The 22496-nt window shown below is 45.9% G+C and overlaps 1 protein-coding gene across 1 annotated transcript in view; it reads right to left on the reverse strand.

The window, feature by feature from the left end:
- The window catches only part of SNX5 (sorting nexin 5), a 143333-nt gene that overhangs the window by 63987 nt on the left and 56850 nt on the right, over positions 1-22496 (reverse strand). Inside the window, exons 2-4 of the mRNA XM_063918139.1 lie at positions 15097-15201; positions 13409-13519; positions 12295-12416 (exon numbers count right to left, since the gene is read on the reverse strand). Of these exons, the coding sequence (XP_063774209.1) occupies positions 12295-12416; positions 13409-13519; positions 15097-15201 (338 nt within the window). The remainder of the gene's footprint in view (positions 1-12294; positions 12417-13408; positions 13520-15096; positions 15202-22496) is intronic.

The raw sequence follows: 22496 nt of genomic DNA on the forward strand, positions 1-22496 counted from the left end.
CACATACGTCTCCTCATCAAACATGTCGACACAGCCGTACCGACACACCGCACACACACAGGGAATGCTCTGACAGAAGACAGGACCCCACAAAGCCCTTTGGGGAGACAGAGAGAGAGTATGCCAGCACACACCAGAGCGCTATATAATACAGGGATTAACTAAATTATATCCCCTTATAGCTGCTATATATGTATTTTGCGCCTAAATTTAGTGCCCCCCCTCTCTTTTTTACCCTTTTCTGTAGTGTAGACTGCAGGGGAGAGCCAGGGAGCTTCCTTCCAGCGGAGCTGTGAGGGATAAATGGCGCCAGTGTGCTGAGGGAGATAGCTCAGCCCCTTTTTCGGCTGACTTTTCTCCCGCTTTTTTATGGATTCTGGCAGGGGTATTTATCACATATATAGCCTCTGGGGCTATATATGTGATATATTTGCCAGCCAAGGTGTATTTATTGCTTCTCAGGGCGCCCCCCCCGAGCGCCCTGCACCCTCAGTGACCGGAGTGTGAAGTGTGTATGAGGAGCAATGGCGCACAGCTGCAGTGCTGTGCGCTACCTTGGTGAAGACTGATGTCTTCTGCCGCCGATTTTCCGTTCTTGCTTCTGGCTCTGTAAGGGGGTTGGCGGCGCGGCTCCGGGACCGAACACCAATGGCCGGTTCCATGCGGTCGATCCCTCTGGAGCTAATGGTGTCCAGTAGCCTAAGAAGCCCAAGCTACCACCAGTTAGGTAGGTTCGCTTCTTCTCCCCTTAGTCCCTCGCTGCAGTGAGTCTGTTGCCAGCAGATCTCACTGTAAAATAAAAAACCTAACATATACTTTCTTTCTAGGAGCTCAGTAGAGCCCCTAGTGTGCATCCAGCTCAGCCGGGCACAGGATTCTAACTGAAGTCTGGAGGAGGGTCATAGTGGGAGGAGCCAGTGCACACCAGGTAGTCCTAAATCTTTCTTAGCTGTGCCCAGTCTCCTGCGGAGCCGCTATTCCCCATGGTCCTTACGGAGTCCCCAGCATCCACTAGGACGTTAGAGAAATAACAAAACCAGTGATATTACCATCAACCAGAAGAAATTTCATGTTGCAGAGTTTATAACCTGCAACACAAAAAATGTGGTGTATGCTTTAGAGTGCACATGTGGGCTATTTTACATTGGGAGGACCTCAAGACCCCTAAAGGTTCGGATAAGCGAACACCTGCGCAATATAAGAAACGGCCTAGCCACTCATGCCCTATCAGATCACTTTTGTAAGTTTCACCAGAAATCTACCTCTGCAATAAAAAGATTTTTAGGTCTACAGTGGGTTAAGGGCCACTGGAGACAGAGAGATCTCTCGACTCAGTTGGCTAAGGCTGAAATGAAGCAGATATATGAGCTAGACACTTTACAACCAGGGGGGCTCAACCTGGAGTTCGAAATTAAATGGTTCTCATAAAATCTTTTTATTCTTCTATCTGTTTCACTAGATGGTGCTCTTTCTTCTTGATTTTATTGTATAAAATTGTGATTGGTGGTCATTGCATAGAGATGGATATTGCACTATGCATGCACTTTTGGAAAATATGATATGCACCTTGACACTTTAGTTACCCGTGCCGATATTAATTATAATCATTTTTATTCATTGTATTAATTACTTTGTTTTAACATCTTCCTCCTATGATGTGCCTGTCTCAATCAACACACCAAGGGGACTTGTCACGAATGACACTGTTATAAATATACCTCCGTCACTATGGGAGACACGCAGGACCGCGTTGCCATGGATACGGACTCATATGCTAACATCCGGCCGGCCACATAGAGTAACGGTCGTGGAAGAGAAGGGGAGTTAAGAGATACCGGAAGTCGGAGGCAGGAAGTGACGGCGAGGCGCGGAAAAGGCTCATGGGACTTGTAGGCAATTATGTGTATAGGAGCCACCTGCGCCCGCCTCACGACCATTGGTAGCAATTCATTTAAATAACGAAGGACAGGGAAAGAGAGTTTTATTCTGCTGGATGCCTTGACAAAGACCCGCAAAGGGTAGAAACGCGTTGGCTTCTATATCCAAGGGGACACCGTGTGCGTTTGAAAACATACCAGAAGACCGAGGAAGCTACAGCTGCAGTTGCCGTGGAAAACAAATCCTCATGCTCTTAGAACTGCCGTGAGACAGTTCTTACTTACTGCTGGTAATTACGCACTTTGGATTCTCTGCACTTTGGATACCATGCACTGATTGTTTTATTATTCTGTTGTTATATGTGATTGTATATTAAATTTTTAAACGGTACATCACTATATGCATTTTTTCTTTGTTATATAACATTGAAAATCATCCGGAGGAATTCTGTACTACAGTCGGTCCCTCCATATGGGCGCTTGTATGTATTATTACAATTTGTTGCAGTTTGCTAGGGATTGTAGTGTTTGTATGAGAAGAGAGTGGTCAACAGTATCAAAAGCAGCAGAGAGATCTAGAAGAGTGAGTAATGACCTTTGGACTTGGCAGTGACCAGATCATTCACTACTTTAGTCAGTGCTGTCTCTGTGGAGTGTTGTGAACGAAAGCCTGACTGAAGTGGGTCCAATAAGTTGTGTGAAGTAAGAAAGTGTGTGAGGCGAGTGTAGGCAAGTTTCTCAAGTAGCTTGGGACACAAGTGTGTAACCTAGAGAAACCCAGATATGAGGAACACCGTTATGGGTTTAGTGGAAATGGTACGCACAACTTCCTGAATGCTTTATCTTTATGCTCACATGGTGGAAGTGGATGTGTTTAAAGAAATCTTTACATGACTGTCTTCAATTGTCACCTGTGAGGTTTGGTATGACTGCAGTTGCACAGATATAAAAGGGACTTGTTTTGGCCATTTCCTCTCCTTTCTCCATCACTCCTATAAACATTTGGAAAATCACCATGGGTGTCTGCATTCATTTGTAAAGACATACTACACCATGATTTGTTCTTGTTTGTTTTCCTTACATACTTGAGGCATTTTGTTCAGGGAGAGAGACAGCACTGGAGATTTTAACACCCTTGTATGCTGTGACTTGACTGAGCACCATTACCAGTTAAATTGTTCTGTTATATTTCCCATTCAGATGAACAAGTGGTCCTCTCTTTTTCGGGTGATTGCATAAGTGACTGTGGTGCCTTGGGTTCCTAACGGTCCATTTTGTATTCTATTTACTGTATGATGGTTGCTAGTCTGTGGTCACCCTGACTGAATAAATCGTAGTGGACAAGTGCTGAGTCAGTGGGGTATATATACCAAGAAGCAGGTTTTTAGGAGTGGAGATGATGCCCATAGCAACCCATCAGACTCTAGTTACTATCTTCTAGAAGGATCTACATAAATTATTGGTTGCTTTGGGCAACATCTCCACTTCAAAAAAACAAAACAAAAAAACTAAAAAAAACACTTAATAAATATACCCCTGTGTGTGCTTCTATTATTATTAATTCCACTGTCCTAGATGAAAGAAGTTTAGTTACTACTAATGGCAATAAAACAGAATGTATTATATATTGGCTTCATAGCGACTTATTGCCAGTATCTGCAAACAATACATCCTGTGCTTGCCAATTTCTTTTGGACAAGATTCTCTGTTTTTATAAGTAGGCTGGTATGAGAGTATATTTTCCTAATCCTTTCCTTACTCCTAAGAACTATTCATATTAAATCAGCCAACAAAGATAGATGGAAAGTAACAGATTACAAGAAAAAACAAAACTAAAAAAAACTAAAAAAAAACTACTATAGTGCATGGGAAAATAAATGATAGAAAATTTTAGCTTTAAACCATGCTATCTAAGCAAAAGGTGCCCTGATTGACAGTAAAAGTTATCAACAGCTCTATCACCTGTCAAATTGTCTTCTAAAGTCAGGCAAGTGTTAATTTCTGCATGCTGCCATCAAGTTGTTTCCAAAAGACTATTATAGGACATAAGATTTTTGCACCTACCATTACATCATTTTCTCTTACATCCTCTTTGGCAGACACTACTAGCCTTTGGGATGTCCCAAAGCTGTCACTAGTGGAGGGTACAAAGCAGTGTAACACTGAAAGCATTAACCAAAGCAAACTACTTTGGAGACAAAACACCATACACTAACATTTTAGAAGTGTGGACAGGGAACCTGCCAAGTTAGGGCTCTTTACCATAACGCCAAGGAAGCTCTTGTCAGCCACAAATTTTTGATCATGGGGCCCTGAAAATTAGCTAACACAACACTTGCCTGACCAGACTGTGGCGTCTAATGTGTGGCACTCCTAAGAGGCCAAAAGAACATAAGACAACACGAAAACAAAGTCCAACAATTACACATATAATGAAGAGAAAAGGTTACACAGTACAGCTTTGCCAATTGTCACCCTTCACCTCCCCACTCTGGAGAACAAAACCAGGAGTACAGACTTAACAGCTACAGCAACAGTACATTTCTCAGCCACCAGATAATAGGATTTTAATTACTTACCCGTAAATACTTTTCTCGTAGTCCGTAGAGGATGCTGGGGTCCATTTAGTACCATGGGGTATAGATGTGTCCTTTGGGAGCCACTGGCACTTTAAGAGTTTAATAGGGTAGGCTGGCTCCTCCCTCTATGCCCCTCCTACCAGACTCAGTCTAGAAACTGTACCCGAGGAGACGGACATACTTCGAGAGAAGGAAATACACAGATAGTGGTGAGATTCACACCAGCTCACACATAACAAAAAGGAAAGTCAAGCTAACCAACTTGGAACAATTCAGCAACGGCTGAAGCAACAATACTGAACCAAGTAAAAATGCAGGAATACGAAGCACTGGGTGGGCGCCCAGCATCCTCTACGGACTACGAGAAAAGGATTTACCGGTAGGTAATTAAAATCCTATTTTCTCTTACGTCCTAGAGGATGCTGGGGTCCATTTAGTACCATGGTGATGTACCAAAGCTCCCAGTACGGGAGGGAGAGTGCTGAGGTTCCTGCAGAATAGATTGACCAAACTTTAGGTTCTCAGAGGCCAAAGTATCGAACTTGTATAACTTAACAAACGTGTTCGACCCACACCAAGTAGCTGCTCGGCAAAGCTGTAAAGCCGAGACACCCCAGGCAGCCGCTCAAAAAGAACCCACTTTGAGTAGAGTGGGCCTTAACAGATTTTGGACACGGCAAGCCTACGGCAGAATAAGCATGCTGGATAGTAAACCTGATCCAACGAGAAATGGTCTGCTTAGAAGCAGGACACCCAACCTTGTTGGGATCATAAAGGACGAACAAAGCATCAGACTTCCTGTGACGAGAGGTTCTCTTCACATAATTCTTCAAAGCCCTCACCACATCCAAGGACTTTGAGGTAACTGAGGAGTCAGTAGCCACTGGCACCACATTAGGTTAGTTGATATGAAAAGCTGACACAACCTTTGGAAGAAACTGCTGATGCATTCTAAGCTCAGCCCTATCTTCATGGAAAATAAAATAGGGGCTCTTGCATGACAATGCCCCTAATTCTGACACACGTCTAGCAGATGCCAATGCCAACAGTGTGACCGCCTTCCAAGTAAGAAACTTAATGTCCACCTCCTGCAAAGGTCCGAACCAATCCGATTGCAGGAACTGCAGCACCACAAAGGGTGGTTGGATGTGCAGAACCCCTTTCAAGAATGTCTGAACCTCAGGGAGGGCAGCCATTTGTGTCTGGAAGAAAATGGACAAGGCCGAAATCTGGACTTTTATAGAGCCCAAGCGTAAGCCCACATCCACACCTGCCAGCAGAAAGAGGAGAAACCGTCCCAGTTGAAACTCCACCATTGGAAACTTCTTGGATTCACACCAAGACACATTTTTTCCAAATTCGATGGTAATGTTTAGACGTAATTCCCTTCCTAGCCTGAAGTAAGGTAGGAATGACCTTTTTCAGAATGCCCTTCCGGGGCTAAGATCTGGCGTTCAACCTCCATGCCATCAAACGTAGCCGCTGTAAGTCTTGGTAAGCGAACGGCCCCTGCTGAAGGAGGTCCTCGCGAAGAGGAAGAGGCCTCGGATCCTCCAGGAGTAATTCCAGAAGATCCGCATACCAAGCCCTACTTGGCCAGTCCGGAGCAATAAGGATCGCCTGAACTCTTGTTCTTTTTATTAGTTTGAGAATCCTTGGGATGAATGGAAGTGGAGGGAACACATACACTGACTAGAACATCCACAGAGATACCAGTGCGCCCACCGCCACTGCCTGTGGGTCTCTCGACCTGGATCAATACCTGCGAAGCATCTTGTTGAGGCGAGAGGCCATCATGTCTATCTGAGGTATGCCCCAACAGCTTATCACCTCTGCGAATACCTCCGGGTAGAGGCCCTATTCTCCTGGATGGAGATCGTGTCTGCTGAGGAAGTCCGCTTCCCAGTTGTCCACTCCCGGAATGAAGATTGCTGATAGCGCCACCGCGTGCTTTTCTTGTTACCTCTGACATTGCCGCTCTGATCTTCGTTCCGCCCTATCGGTTAATGTAGGACACTGCCGTTACATTGTCCGACTGAACCTGAATGGCCCGATCTTGCAGAAGAAGTGCCGCTTATAGAAGGCCGTTGTATATGGCCCTTATTTCCAGAATGTTTATCGGAAGTATGGATTCCAGACTTGACCACCTTCCTTGGAAGTTTTCCCCTTGGGTGACTGCAACCCAACCTCTGAGACTTGCATCCGTGGTTAGGATCCAATTCTGAATCCCGAACCTGCAGCCCTCGAGTAGGTGAGAAGTTTGCAGCCACCAGAGGAGTGAAATTCTGGCTTTCGGCGACAGGCGTGTTCGCTGGTGCATGTGGAGATGTGATCCCGACCATTTGTCTAGCAGATCCAGTTGGAAGGACCTCGCATGGAATCTTCCGTACTGTAGAGAGTCTCGTAGGAGGCTACCATCTTCCCCAGAAGGCGAATGCACTGATGAACCGATACCCGGGCTGGCTTGAGGACATCCCGTACCATTGATTGGATCACCAACGCTTTCTCTACTGATAAAAACGCCCTCAGCACTTCCGTGTCGAGTATCATCCCCAGGAAGGGCAGTTTCCTTGTTGGCTCCAAATGCGACTTTGGAAGGTTCAGGATCCACCCATGATTCTGGAGCAGTTGAGTTGCAAGAGCAATACTCTGCAACAATCTCTCCCTGGACGATGCTTTTATCAGGAGTTCGTCCAGATATGGAATTATGTGCACTCCTTGTCTACGGAGGAGTAGCATCATTTCTGTTATGACCTTGGTGAACACTCAGTGCAGTGGAGAGGCCAAACGGCAGCGCCTGGAACGGATAGTGACAATCCAACAACGCAAATCTGAGATAAGCCTGTTGAGGCAGCCAGATCGGAACATGAAGGTACGCATCTTTCATATCCAGGGATACTAGGAATTCCCCCTCCTCCAGACAGACCTGAGAACACCGCTCTCAGAGACTCCATCTTGAATTTGAATTCCCTCAAGTAGGGGTTCAATGACTTTAGGTTTAAAATCGGCCTTACCGGACCATCCGGTTTCGACACCACAAACAGGTTTGAGTAATAACCCTTGTGTCTCAGGTGAGGTGGAACTGGAACAATGACATTTGTTTGGAACAATATTTGAATGGCTTCCTGTAGGATAGCACTTTCTGTCAGCGAAACTAGTAAGCCTGATTTGAAGAATCTGTGAGGTGGGAGTTCCTGAAACTCCAGTCCATAGCCCTGGGTGACAATGTCTGTCACGCAGGGGTCCAGGCCTGATGACGCCCAGATGTGACTGAAATTTTTTAGTCTCGCTCCGACCTGCCCGATCTCCAGGCTGGGCGTACCACCGTCATGCTGAAGATTTTGAGGAAGCAGAACATGGTTTCTGTTCCTGAGAACCTGTTAGTGCAGGTTTTTGGATTTTCCCCGACCACCCCTAAAGAAGGTGGAAGGGGATTTGGATTTTTTAAATTTTGCGGTCCGAAAGGACTGCAGTGTGGATGTAGAATAAGATTTCCTAGTTGGTGGAGCTGCTGAGGGGAGAAAGGTTGACTTTCCCACAGTTGCCGTGGAAATCCACGCATCAAATGCGTCCCCAAACAGAGCCTGACCTGTGAAGGGTAGGTTCTCCACACGTTTCTTGGATTCTGCATCCGCAGTCCATTGGCGTAGCTAGAGTCTTCTGCGTGCTGATACCGCCATGGAAGTAGTCCTTGCATTCAGCATTCCAAGGTCTTTCATGGCCTCCACCATGAACCCAGCAGAATCCTGTATGCGACGCAAAAATAAATCAATGTCACACCTATCCATAGAATCTAAGTCCTTTAGTAATGTGCCTGACCACTTTACTATGGCTTTAGAAATCCACGCACAAGCAATAGTGGGCCTTAAAGCCACGCCTGTAGCAGTGTATATAGATTTGAGCGTAGTCTCAATCTTGCAGTCAGCCGGCTCCTTTAGGGCAGTTGAACCAGGGACCAGTAAAACCACCTTTTTAGACAACCTAGATACAGAAGCGTCTACTATAGGTTGTGTTTCCCATTTCTTTCTATCCTCTTCAGGGAAAGGGAAAGCAATGAGAATTCTTTTAGTGATCTGGAATTTTTTCTCTGGGTTTTCCCAGAATTTTTCAAATAAAGAGTTCAGCTCTTTTGAAGCAGGAAAGGTGAGAGAGGCTTTCTTATTTTCTGTAAAATAAGATTCCTCTTACGGATCAGGTACCTTCTCAGTAATATGCATAACATCCCTAATGGCTTCAATCATCAACTGCACCCCCTTAGCAAGAAATGCATCCGCCCCCTGCATATCCCCATCACCGTCCCCTGTATCAGAGTCGGTATCAGTGTCAACTTGCATTATTTGGGCAAGTGTACGTATCTTAGAGTATGTAGGTGGGGTATGGGAGGGATTAGGAGCTGAATACTGTAAGCCCTCTACAGATTTCCTCAAAAACTGCGTCTCTTTTTCATTATGTGACATCCTAGATGAAATCTGTATTATCATTCCCCTTAAAGAATCCACCCATTGTGGTTCGGATTCGACAGGCTGGGAAAGCACATTGCAGTCCTGAGTACATGGGATAGACTCTTCAGGAGAAGATACACACTCTGCAGCACAGGATACAGAGCCTTTAGACATGGTAATGTGGATATATACACATACACACAGGAAAATGTCAGACACAGTTTCCCCCAGAGTACCTTCAGAGAGTCACAGAGTATAAGGAGCCAGCCACACAGCGCCCCAATAGGCAGTTAATAGAATAAACGGCCGGCGCTTACTGAGTAACCTTGATCGGGATAAACAGTTCTTATAACACTCTCCCCCGTCTATAACACCCTAGTACCGCAGAGGTATGCTGGAGTTATGAGGAGGGCAGCGCTGCCTGTCAGCGGCTCATCTGTGTGATCTGCAGGGAGAAAATGGCGCTGGTGAGTGCTGGATCCGCTCTGAGGAGAAGCCCCGCCCCCTGTAATGGCGCATCTTCTGGCACTTAGCAGTACAAATACTTCAGGCCAGTATAATCTATTAACAGCGGGATTAGCCCCTGTTAACATGTCTGACCAGTGTAGGGTATGTACGCTGGCCCAGTGATGCTGGTCACAGCGCCGTACACCAAGTGCCGCTGAGCCTTCCGGAGCTCAGCCTGTCAGAGCTGCGCTCCCACCCTTGTGCCGCCATTCCTGCCGGCGACCCGCTTCCCGGGCCGCCGGCGTCCTACTCACCACTCTTCCTTCTTCTGGCTCTGTTAGGGGATGGTTGCCGTGCTGTGGGATTGAGAGGTCGCCTCGTGAGCTTGTGATCAGCACCATCAAGAGCTCAGTGTCCTGTCAGTGGAGATAGAGAACCATTAACTTCTAGAGTTGGTTCCTACTCCCCCCTCCCCCCAGCCAGGAGCCTGCATGTACCTAACTAAACCCAGATAATAATAAAACTAGAAACATTCCTAAGAGCTCCCTTAGCTGTGACCGGCTCCTCCAGGCACATTTTCTAAACAGAGTCTGGTAGGAGGGGCACAGAGGGAGGAACCAGCCCACACTATTAAACTCAAAGTGCCAATGGCTCCCAAGGGACCAGTCTTTACCCCATGGTACTAAATGGACCCCAGAATCCTCTAGGACGTAAGAGAAAAAAGGATACGTGACAGAAGTGAAAAGTATACAATGCACGCATGCATACTGCACTTTGTGATCAACTTATCACATGTACATGGCCCAGATTTACCTCATTACTGCTAAGGACTAGTGGACTGCTCCTAATATATGCAAGGGTTCAATTGTAGGGGGAGGGGAGAACTTACCTAAAAGTATTCCCTAAACAGTTGATGGCACTGGGAGACAGGAGGGAGTGGGACTTGATAACTTCATTGCATAGGAGCACAATGATATGATTAAGGGGGGGAAAAAAAAAAAAAAAAAAAAAGAGTGCTCTATCTCACCCATTCTGGTGCCCACAGATTCTGGGGACTCTGGGGTAGATGTATTAACCTGGAGGAGGAATGAGGAAGTGATAAACCAGTGATAAAGCAGTGTTAAGTGCAAGGTGATAACGCACCAGCCAATCAGCTCCTAACTGTTAATTTACATATGGGAGCTGATTGGCTGGTGTGTTTATCACCTTGCATTTATCACTGGTTTATCACTTCCTTATGCCTTCTCCAGGTTAATACATCTGCCCCTCTGTTTGAAAGACTTTGGGAAGTTATTCTCTTGTTACTCTACGTTATCTTCAGTAAACTCAGGGATACCTCCCTTTCAATCATCTGCATGTCTGCAGGTAATGGACAGCTCTGATGGCTTTGTCTGAGGAGTTTCGACCACGGGAAGTCGGACCGGGGCATAAAGGGCCCACCAGGGAATGCAGTGCTAGGGGCCCATGCTTAAGGGAGTGTGGTGTGGCCAACCACCATAGAGACATTTAGATGAGGGGATTGGGCCCACTGGGGATTTCCCCTGTACTCCTGAGGGGTAGTGTGACACTGATCACAGGCCACAGATAGTGTACAAATGGCAAGAAAGTGGTCTCCGTAATATAGATAATATATATATATATATATATATATATATATATATATATATATATATATATATATAGAGATAGAGATAGAGATAGATAGATATTACACACACACACAATGTATAATATATATATATATATTTATTTAGATATATATATTACACACACAATGTATAATATATATATGTATGTGTATATATATATATATATATATATATATATATATATATATATGTACGTACACACAGACACATACATTATATATATAAACTTACATACACACACACACACACACACACACACTGTATATATAAACACTCCGTTTCATGAAAAAATATCCACAAAAAAAAGAGAACTCACGTTTATGCAGCTTTTATTTTTAAAAACCCACATGGAGTCCATGAAAAGTCCAACAATCGTTTTAACCAACTTGCTGTGGTTTTCCTCAGTGGCTTGACCCTTTGCTTTTAGTCATGCAAGTGAGTGTGAGTGTGTTTATTTTTTCATACGAACCTGGTACCGCGCACCTGTATTTGTCAAGGAGTGCTGTCTTACACACACACACACACACACACACACACACACACACACACACACACACACTGTAATTCTGAATGCAAAACACAGTTTTGTCTTACATCTCCTTATATACAAAACCACATGTTGGCAGACAGTAATAAGTAAAGTGCTATAAATTAACATCACTGAGAAAAGCACAGGGAAGGAGAAAAGGCCATGGTGTAATCAAAGCAGATTAAGTTTTAAATTCTCAGTTGGCAAAATTATTAAACTCCTCATTTACAAATAACATTCACAACCTTAAGAGACTTTCCAAAGCAAACAGAATTACCGTGAAGCGTTACATTTCTGCCACAGCTGATCAGGGGACTTAAATGGCAAATCTATTAAGGCAATGTCAGAAACTGTATGGTGCCATTCATTGTACAATCTGCAAGTAACTAGTGAGAAAACAGTGCGGTGTTGCAAGGACAAGTCATGGCAGTCAGAATAGGACCCACAGGACATCTAGCTATTATCAGTTATCTACTTAGAATGTGAAAGCGCTTACTTATTCTTTTATAGAAAAACAAGTGACCCATACAGAAATAGAGGATACAAATATACTAGATAAGAACAAAAATGATTTAATCGCAGTCAATCAATATGGCAGAACCCCACCTGTTATAGACACATGACCATACTGTCAGAACTGTATAATACATGATCTTAGCCAAGACTGTCTATCCAATTAGTAGCCGTAATGAGGATAATGGTGACAAGTATGATTAGATTAGCTCTATCTCTCTAAGTACTGGAAAGAACGTAATTATCTCAAATACGTACGCTTCTAATTCCTGTTTCATTTTGGCAAATTCATCCTTTGTCATGGATCCCTCTCCTTCACCCAGCTTCTGCATTTTGTCTCTGGGTCCATCAAAGTCAGGTTTTGCAGGTGCTGGTGGAATCTACAGGGAAAAAAATGTATATGTTTACATGCTAACACAACCACAAGCAAAAATTAAGGGTTTCCCCCCAAAAAACACAGTTATGGAGGAGGGATGCATTCTTAAAAGGGACAATGTAATATGCTGCATTGCAATTTCTTTGCTCTCCAAGTCGCAAACAATGCACTAGTTGAGGGAACTGCATAGAGTGGAAACCACAGGAAACAGATGCACCCATGGAATACAACATATTTGGTCCAAAACTGACCAGATGACCAAACCCAGAGGTTTTCCTGCCAGTCTTTATTAAATAAGACAAATAAAACATGTGCTACATCCATACTAACTATAATCAGACCAACCAAGAAAATAATTACCACACCTACAGATACGGTATGTCCTCATACATCTTTGCTGTAGTTACGCCAAACAGTCCCTCTTGGCACACCAGGTCACGTGAGAATCTTCTAGCTTGAGGAGTCTTTTTTTGATGTAAATGCGCCTTAGTCGTAACGCAATGTGACAAGGACACACGACGAGACTGTGCTGAGGTAATTTGCTATATGAAACTTGTATATCTGTGCGCCAAGACTCCTAGTCTGTACACAAAGAGCTACAATGTAGCAGCCGCAGCTTTTTCCAGTGAAAGTTCTGTTCTGCTCCGTATAGACTCAATCACAAGCAACCTACAATTGTATATATCACATTAATCAGCACAGTCTCCTTGTGTGTCCTAGCCGCATTGCAACATAAGACGCATTTTTGGCACAAAAAAAAAAAAAGACAACCGATATTAGCAGAACTGCACAGGACACGGCATACCACAGTGAATGGTGTATTGAGGCTAGATGTAGGAGGACGCATCTGTATCATTTAAGATATATCAATATAAGCTTCAGCCACATAGCAAATTTGGAATAATAAAATGCCAGGGTGGATTTTGCCCAAATATTAGCCCCTGGAAGATAAAAGCATTTGGGCAGATATATGCCCTGCTTATGTGGAGGACTCACAATAAAACCCGCATACTCCTCAGTTTCGGTAAGAGCATCATGTAACCAGATGAAATCTTCATGCTGACGTATCACGGAGAACTCCGGACTCTGAAAAGTGCTTAGTGTGGTCTGAAATACAGTTGTGAAACATGCTACATTAAACTTTGAAATATGGACCCCCATATAGTGTTTGTAACAATGATAAATTTACTTACGCCATAACATGCTCTATAAGGAACCACCAAGACCACTAATATACACAATTAAAAAAACTGGAGATCAGAATTTATAGCTATGCAATGAGAAGCACTTGTTCCACCCATCTGTTAAAACAAAAAAGCACACCCTGATTTGCTAGTAGGGTCGGAACTGGCCTGCAGGGGTACAGGGGAAATCACTGAGGGCCCGGTGGAGCAGGACCAAAGATGAACATAGGTGTTTGGTATGTTTCCATGGAAACTACACCAAGATTAGCCCTCTTGCCAATCAAAATTAGTGATTGCATTAACAGATCTTAAATGTTCTTGTCTAAAAATAACATATTAAAAAAACAGCTAAGAATGTAAAAAGTAACCAACACTTATGTGATCTCACAGGATCATTCAATTAGCCGCAGGGTTTACACCGCAGCTAATTACATGGGCAGGGCGATTCAATTAGTGGGGATTCACCCGCATGTGAAATCCCAATGTTATACTTTTCGGGGCAGCGTCAGAAGCTGTGAGAAAAAGACACAATCGGGGCTTCACGTGCGGCGAATACACTTTATTTCCGCATTTTCTGTGGAATCAGTGAGTTTCCGACACGGTAATCCATGATTTTTGGCATGGGGAAAAGGCTAATGAATTGAATAGTTTTTCCCCGTGCTAATTGCTAACTGAATAGCTTTTGTCTGTCAGTTAGATAATACAATTTTTTTTGTTCACGTTGCATCTATTTATCCTTTATTAGACCTTATGCAGTCCTAATTGACTGCTGAGGATGAAGTCCCCCTTCACATGTACAGGACCTTGGGGGGACATTTACTAAGCAGTGATAAGAGCGGAGAAGTGAGCCAGTGGAGAAATTGCCCCATCAACCAATCAGCAGCTCTGTATCATTTTATAATATGCAAATTATAGATGTTACTTCAGTGCTGATTGGTTGCCATTGGCAACTTCTCCACTGTCTCACTTCTCCACTCTTATCACTGCTTAGTAAATGTCCCCCGTAATGTGGTATTTATAGACAGGATCATCATCGTGTGCTTTATAATACATGTTACATAACACTCAGGACTATGTTGGAGAGAGAGAGAGAGAGAGAGAGAGAGAGAGAGAGAGAGAGAGAGAGAGAGAGAGAGAGAGAGAGAGAGAGAGAGAGAGAGAGAGAGAGAGAGAGAGAGAGAGAGAGAGAGAGAGAGATTGATTAACGGTTAGCCAATCCTTCAGCATGGGACATTGGGGCAGATGTATTAAGCCTGGAGATGTGAAAAAGCAGTGATTAGTGGAAGGTGATCATGAACCAGCCAATCAGCTCTTAACTTTCATTTTTCAAATCCTGTAATAATTGACTGGTGCATTATCACCTTCCACTTATCACTGCTTTATCACTTCTCCAGGCTTAATACCCATTACCACTACATGCCCCTAGTGGGCCCTTTATGACAAAGTCTGACACTAGCTAGAAGAAATTAAAGACAAAATCACATGCCACTACCAGCTCACCTTTGTATGGACAGTGAACTTGACTTTGTCTCTCTCACTCAGGGCATCTGGAATATCAATCTGCAGAGATGGGTCAGTGTTCAGATCGACAGATACCGACCGCACCTGAAAGTAGAAATGGACCGATTTAGAACAAAGACCTACAGTTCTATTTTCAGAGTGTGTAACATACACGAGTCGTTTCACATCAGCAAACCAGTATTCCACACAACCAAACCCACATTTTATTTGATTCAATCTCTTTAAATAGGATTTTAATTACCTACTGGTAAATCCTTTTCTCGTAGTCCGTAGAGGATGCTGGGGTCCACATTAGTACCATGGGGTATAGATGGGTCCACTAGGATCCATTGGCACTTTAAGAGTTTGAGAGTTTGGGCTGGCTCCTTCCTCTATGCCCCTTCTACCAGACTCAGTCTAGAAACTGTGCCAGAGGAGACTTTACACAGATAGTGGCAAGATTCACACCAGCTCACACATACAAGGCAAACCAAGCTAACCCGCTTGAAAACTCAGCAACGGCTGAAAAGATTACTTAATCAAGTAACAAAACAGTACTTAACCAAGAACTAAGCAGTACTGAACTAAGTAACCAGCATCCTCTACGGACTACGAGAAAAGGATTTACCGGTAGGTAATTAAAATCCTATTTTCTCTTATGTCCTAGAGCAGTGGTTCTCAAACTCGGTCCTCAGGACCCCACACAGTGCATGTTTTGCAGGTAACCCAGCAGGTGCACAGGTGTATTAATTACTCACTGACACATTTTAAAAGGTCCACAGGTGGAGTTAATTATGTCACTTGTGATTCTGTGAGGAGACCTGCAAAACATGCACTGTGTGGGGTCCTGAGGACCGAGTTTGAGAACCTGTGTCCTAGAGGATGCTGGGGTCCACATTAGTACCATGGGGATATACCAAAGCTCCCAGAACGGGAGGGAGAGTGCGGAGGCTCCTGCAGAACTGATTGACCAAACTTCAGGTCCTCAGAGGGGTGGTATTCATGTGACTGGCGGTCGGGAGACCGACAGTCACATGACCTCCTCCACCATCCCGACGCCTCACTATCCCGATGGTCGGCATGCCGACCAACAGGGACTATTTCCACTCGTAGGTGTCCACGACACCCATAGAGAGGGAATAGAACCTGTGGCGACCGTAGGTCCCCACCGCGCCCGCAGCGTGGCGAGCGCAGCGAGCCCGCAAGCGGCTTGCTGCACTGGCCCCTTCCCGCCGGGATCCCGGCGTCGGTATGCTGCCGGGATCCCGGCGTCTGTAAGCTGACCGGCGGTCTCCTGACCGCCGGTCAGCCATACTACACCCCCTCAGAGGCCAAAGTATCGAACTTGTAGAACTTTGCAAACACGTTCGACCCAGACCAAGTAGCCACTCGGCAAAGCTGTAAAGCCAAGACACCCCGGGCAGCCGCCCAGAAAGAACCCACCTTACGAGTAGAGTGGGCCTTAATAGATGTAGGACACGGCAATCCTGCCGTAGAATACGCATGCTGGATAGTGAACCTGATCCAGCGAGAGATAGTCTGCTTACAAGCAGGACACCCAAGTTTCTTGGGATCATACAGGAGAGAGTCCGATTTTCTCTGACGAGCAGTCCTCTTCACATAGATTTTCAGAGCCCTTACAACATCCAAAGACTTTGATAAAATTGAGGAGTCAGCAGCTACTGGCACCACAATAGGTTGGTTGATATGAAATGCCGACACATCCTTCGGAAGGAACTTCTGACGTGTCCGGAGCTCAGCTCTATCTTCATGGAAGATCAAGTAGGGGTTCTTACAAGACAAAGCCCCCAACTCCGACACACGTCTAGCAGAATCGAAGGCCAACAAAGTGACAGCCTTCCACGTGAGAAACCTGACCACAACCTCCGGTAGAGGTTTGAACCAATCCAATTGGAGAAACTGTAACACCACGTTAAGATCCCAGGGCGCCGTAGGCGGTACAAAGGGAGGCTGGATGTGCAGAACCCCTTTCAGGAAAGTCTGAGCCTCAGGGAGGGCAGCCAACTGTTTCTTGAAGAAAATGGATCAGGCCGAAATCTGGACCTTTACGGAACCCAACCTCAGGCCCATATCCACACCTGCTTGCAGGAAGAGGAGAAACCGTCCCAGTTGAAACTCCACTGTAGGAAACTTCTTGGACTCACACCAAGATACATATTTTTTCCAAATGCTATGGTAATGTTAGACGTTACTCCTTTCGTAGCCTGTATCAGGGTAGAAATAAACTTGCTCGGAATACCCTACCGAGCCAAGATCTGGCGTTCAACCTCCATGCCGTCAAACGTACCCGCTGTAAGTCTTGATAAGCGAGCGGCCCCTGCTGCAGCAGGTCCTCCAGACGAGGAAGAGACCTCGGCTCTTCCAGCATTAGATCCAGAAGATCTGCGTACCAAACCCTTCTTGGCCAGTCTGGAGCAATGAGGATTGCCTAAACTCTTGTTCTCCTTATGAGCTTTTGAATCCTTGGAATTAGTGGAAGTGGAGGAAACATGTACACCAACTGGAACACCCACGGAGTTATCAGGGCGTCCACCGCCACTGCTTGTGGGTCTCTTGACCTTGAGCAATACCTCCAAAGTTTTTGTTGAAGCAGGTGGCCATCATGTCTATTTGAGGAACGCCCCAAAGATTTGTCACCTCCGTGAACACCTCTGGATGGAGGCCCCACTCTCCTGGATGGAGATCGTGTCTGCGTAGGAAGTCCGCTTCCCAGTTGTCCACTCCCGGAATGAAAATTGCGGACAGTGCTAACGCGTGCTTTTCTGCTCAGAGGATGATTCTGGTCACCTCTGACATTGCAGCTCTGCTTTTTGTTCCGCCTTGTCGGTTTATGTAGGCCACCGTCTTTACATTGTCCGACTGCACTTGAATGGGTCGATCTCGCAGAAGGCGAGTCGCTTGGAGAAGACCGTTGTATACGGCTCTTAGTTCCAGAATGTTTATTGGAAGACAGGATTATAGACTTGACCGCCTTCCTTGGAAGCTTTCCCCTTAAGTGAATGTGCCCCAGCCCCGGAGACTTGCATCCGTGATTAGAAAGATCCAGTCCTGAATCCCGAACCTGCGGCCCTCCAGAAGGTGAGGCATTTGTAGCCACCAGAGGAGTGAAATCCTTGCTTTCGGCGACAGACGTATCCTCAGGTGCATATGTAGATGAGAACCCGACCACTAGGAGATCCAATTGGAAGGATCGAGAATGAAATCTTCCATACTGTAGAGCCTCCTAGGAGGCAACCATCTTCCCCAGAAGGCGAATGCACTGATGAACGAAAACCCGGGCTGGCTCAGGACATTCCGGACCATTGTTTGTATCACCAACGCTTTCTCCGGTAGAAACACCCTCTGCACTTCCGTGTCGAGCATCATCCCCAGGAAAGACAATCTCCTTGTCGGCTCCAAATGTGACTTTGGAAGGTTCAGGATCCAACCATGGACCCTGAGCAGATGAGTCGTGAGAACAATGGACTGCAACAGCTTCTCCCTGGACGACGCCTTTATCAGCAGATCGTCCAGGTATAGAATTATGTTCACTCCCTGCATGCGGAGGAGAACCATCATCTCTGCCATCACCTTGGTGAACACCCTTGGTGCCATGGAGAGACCGTATGGCAGTGCCTGAAACTGATAGTGACTGTCTAACAGTGCTAATCTGAGATAAGCCTGGTGCGGAGGCCAAATCAGAATGTGGAGTTACGCATCCTTGATATCTAGGGATACCAGAAACTCCCCCTCCTCCAGATCTGGGACCACCGCTCTCAGGGTTTAGCGATTTCAAGTTCAATATTGGTCTGACCGAACCATCCGGTTTCGGTACCACAAAAAGGTGTGAATAGTAACCCACACTGTGCATATGAGGTGGAACTGAAAAAATGACCTCTGCCTTTTACAATTTTTGGATAGCTTCCTGTAGGACAGTTCTGTCTGACAGTAAAGTTGGCAAGCCTGATTTAAAGAATCGGTGAGGTAGGGTTTCTTGAAACTCCAGTCTGTACCCCTGGGACACAATATCCTGTACCCAGGGATCCAGGCCGGACGACACCCAGACGTGGCTGAAACGCCCGAGTCTCGCCCCCACCAGCCCGTCCTCCAGGTTGTGTGGTCACCGTCATGCAAAGCTGTAATGCAAAGCTATAATGCCGAGACCCCTCGGGCAGCCGCCCAAGAAGAGCCCACCTTCCTTGTGGAATGGGCCTTAACTGATTTAAGCAGCGGCAACCCAGCCGCAGAATGAGCCTGCTGAATTGTGTTACAGATCCAGTGAGCAATAGTTTGCTTTGAAGCAGGCGCCCCAAGCTTGTTGGAAGCATACAGGATAAACAAAGATTCTGTTTTCCTGACCTTAGCCGTTCTGGCTACATAAACCTTCAAAGCCCCGACTACATCCAGTGACTATGAATCCTCCAAGTCAGTAGTAGCCACAGGCACCACAATAGGTTGGTTTATATGAAAGAATGAAACCACTTTCGGCAGAAATTGTGGGCGGTCCGCAATTCTGCTCTATCCGCATGGAAAACCAGATAAGGGCTTTTATGTGACAAAGCCGACAATTCTGACACACGCCTAGCCGAAGCCAAGGCTAATAGCATGACCACCTTCCACGTGAGATATTTTACTTCCATCGTTTTGAGTGGTTCAAACCAGTGTGATTTCAGGAAACTCAACACCACGTTAAGATCCCAAGGTGCCACTGGAGGCACAAAAGGGGGCTGAATATGCAGCACTCCCTTCACAAACGTCTGAACTTCAGGCAGAGAAGCCAGTTCTTTTAGAAAGAAAATGGATAAGGCCGAAATCTGAACCTTATTGGAACCCAATTTAAGGCCCAAAGTGACTCCCGACTGTAGGAAGTGAAGGAAAAGGCCCAGCTGGAATTCCTCCGTAGGGGAATTCCTGGCCTCACACCAAGCCACATATTTTCGCCATATACAGTGATAATGTTAAGCCATCACATCCTTCCTAGCCTCTATCAGCGTAGGAATGACCTCATCCGGAATGCCTTTTTCTGCTAGGATCCGGCGTTCAACCGCCATGCCGTCAAACGCAGCCGCGGTAAGTCTTGGAACAGACAGGGCCCCTGTTGCACAAGTCCTGTCCTAGAGGCAGAGGCCACGGGTCCTCTGTGAGCATTTCTTGCAGATCTGGATACCAAGTCCTTCTTGGCCAATCCGGAACAATGAGTATTGGTCTCACTCCTCGTTTCCTTATGATTCTCAGCACCTTGGGTATGAGAGGAAGAGGAGGAAATACATAAACCGACGGGAACACCCACGGTGTCACCAGTGCGTCCACAGTTATCGCCTGAGGGTCTCTTGACCTGGCGCAATATCTCTGCAGCTTTTTGTTGAGGCGGGATGCCATCATGTCCACCTGTGGCAGTTCCCACCGACTTGCAATCTGCGTGAAGATGAAGTCCCCACTCTCCCGGGTGGAGGTCGTGCCTGCTGAGGAAGTCTGCTTCCCAGTTGTCCACCCCCGGAATGAACACTGCTGACAGTGCGCTTACGTGATTCTCCGCCCAGCGAAGAAATCTGGTGGCTTCTACCATCGCCACCTGCTCCTTGTGCCGCCTTAGCGGTTTACATGAGCCACTGCGGTGATGTTGTCTGACTGAATCAGAACCGGTTGGTCGCGAAGCAGGGACTCCGCTTGACGTAGGGCATTGTATATGGCCCTGAGTTCCAGGATGTTGATGTGAAGGCAAGTCTCCTGACTTCACCACAGCCCTTGGAAATTTCTTCCCGTGTGACTGCCCCCCACCCTCGGAGGCTTGAATCCGTGGTAACCAGGACCCAGTCCTGAAAGCCGAATCTGCGACCTTCGAGAAGGTGAGCACTCTGCAGCCACCACAGGAGAGACACCCTGGCCCTGGGGGATAGGGTGATTAACCGATGCATCTGAAGATGTGATCTGGACCACTAGTCCAGTAAGTCCCATTGGAAGGTCCTCGCATGGAACCTTCCGAAGGGAATGGCCTCGTATGATGCCACCATCCTTCCCAGGACTCGAGTGCAGTGATGCACTGACACCTGTTTTGGTTTTAATAGATTCCTGACCAGTGTCACGAGCTCCTGAGCTCTCTCTATCGGGAGATAAACCCTTTTTCTGGTCTGTGTCTAGGATCATGCCTAGGAGAGGCAGATGAGCTGTAGGAACCAACTGCGACTTTGGAATATATAGACTCCAGCCGTGTTTCTGTTACACTTCCAGAGTAAGTGATACGCTGTTCAGCAACTGCTCTCTTGATCTCGCTTTTATGAGGAGATCGTCCAAGTATGTGATAATAGTGACACCTTGCTTCCGCAGGAGCACCATCATTTTCGCCATTACCTTGGTTCTCGGGGCCGTGGAGAGACCAAACGGCAACGTCTGAAATTGGTAATGACAATCCCGTACCGCAATTCTGAGGTACGCCTGATGAGGTGGATAAATGGGGACATGAAGGTATGCATCCATTATGTCCAGAGTCACCATAAAATCCCCCCTTTCAGGCTTGCAATGACCGCTCTTAGCGATTCCATCTTGAACTTGAACCTTTTCAGGTATATGTTCAGGGATTTTAAATTCAATATGGGTCTGACCGAACAGTCTGGTTTCGGGACTACAACATGGTCGAATAATAACCCCCTCCTTGTTGAAGGAGGGGAACCTTGACCACCACCTGTTGAAGATACAATTTTGTGAATTGCAGTTAACACTGTTTCCCTCTCGTGGGGGGAAGCCGGCAGGGCCGTCGGTGCATCTCCTCAAAGTCCAGCTTGTATCCCTGTGACACAATATCTATTGCCCAGGGATGAACCCACTTGTGGCTGAACTTACGAAGGCGTGCCCCCACCGGGCCTAGCTCCGCCTGTGGAGCCCCAGCGACATGCGGTGGATTTTGTAGAGGCCGGGGAGGACTTCTGTTCCTGGGAACTAGCTGTGTTGTGCAGCTTCTTTCCTCTGCCCCCGCCTCTGGCAAGAAAGGACGCACCTCGGACTTTCTTGTTTCTTTGTTCGAAAGGCTGCATTTGATAATGTCGTGCTTTCCTAGGCTGTGCAGGAATATAAGGCAAAATATCAGAATTACCAGCTATAGCTGTGGAGACCAGGTCCGAGAACCCTTCTCCACACAATCCTCAGCCTTCCATATGCCTCTTAAGTCGGCATCATCTGTCCATTGCATATTCTACAGGACACGTCAAGCAGAAATCGACATAGCTTTGTCTCTAGGACCCAGCAGACTCATGTCTCTTTGGGCATGTTAGATAGATATCTATCTATATATATATATATATATATATATATATATATATATATATATATATATATATATATATATATATATATATATATATATATATATATATATATATTACATACTAGGGTCTCAATCTCTGCTG

The sequence above is a fragment of the Pseudophryne corroboree genome, chromosome 4 (genome assembly GCF_028390025.1).
Source record: "Pseudophryne corroboree isolate aPseCor3 chromosome 4, aPseCor3.hap2, whole genome shotgun sequence".
Classification (NCBI taxonomy): domain Eukaryota; kingdom Metazoa; phylum Chordata; class Amphibia; order Anura; family Myobatrachidae; genus Pseudophryne; species Pseudophryne corroboree.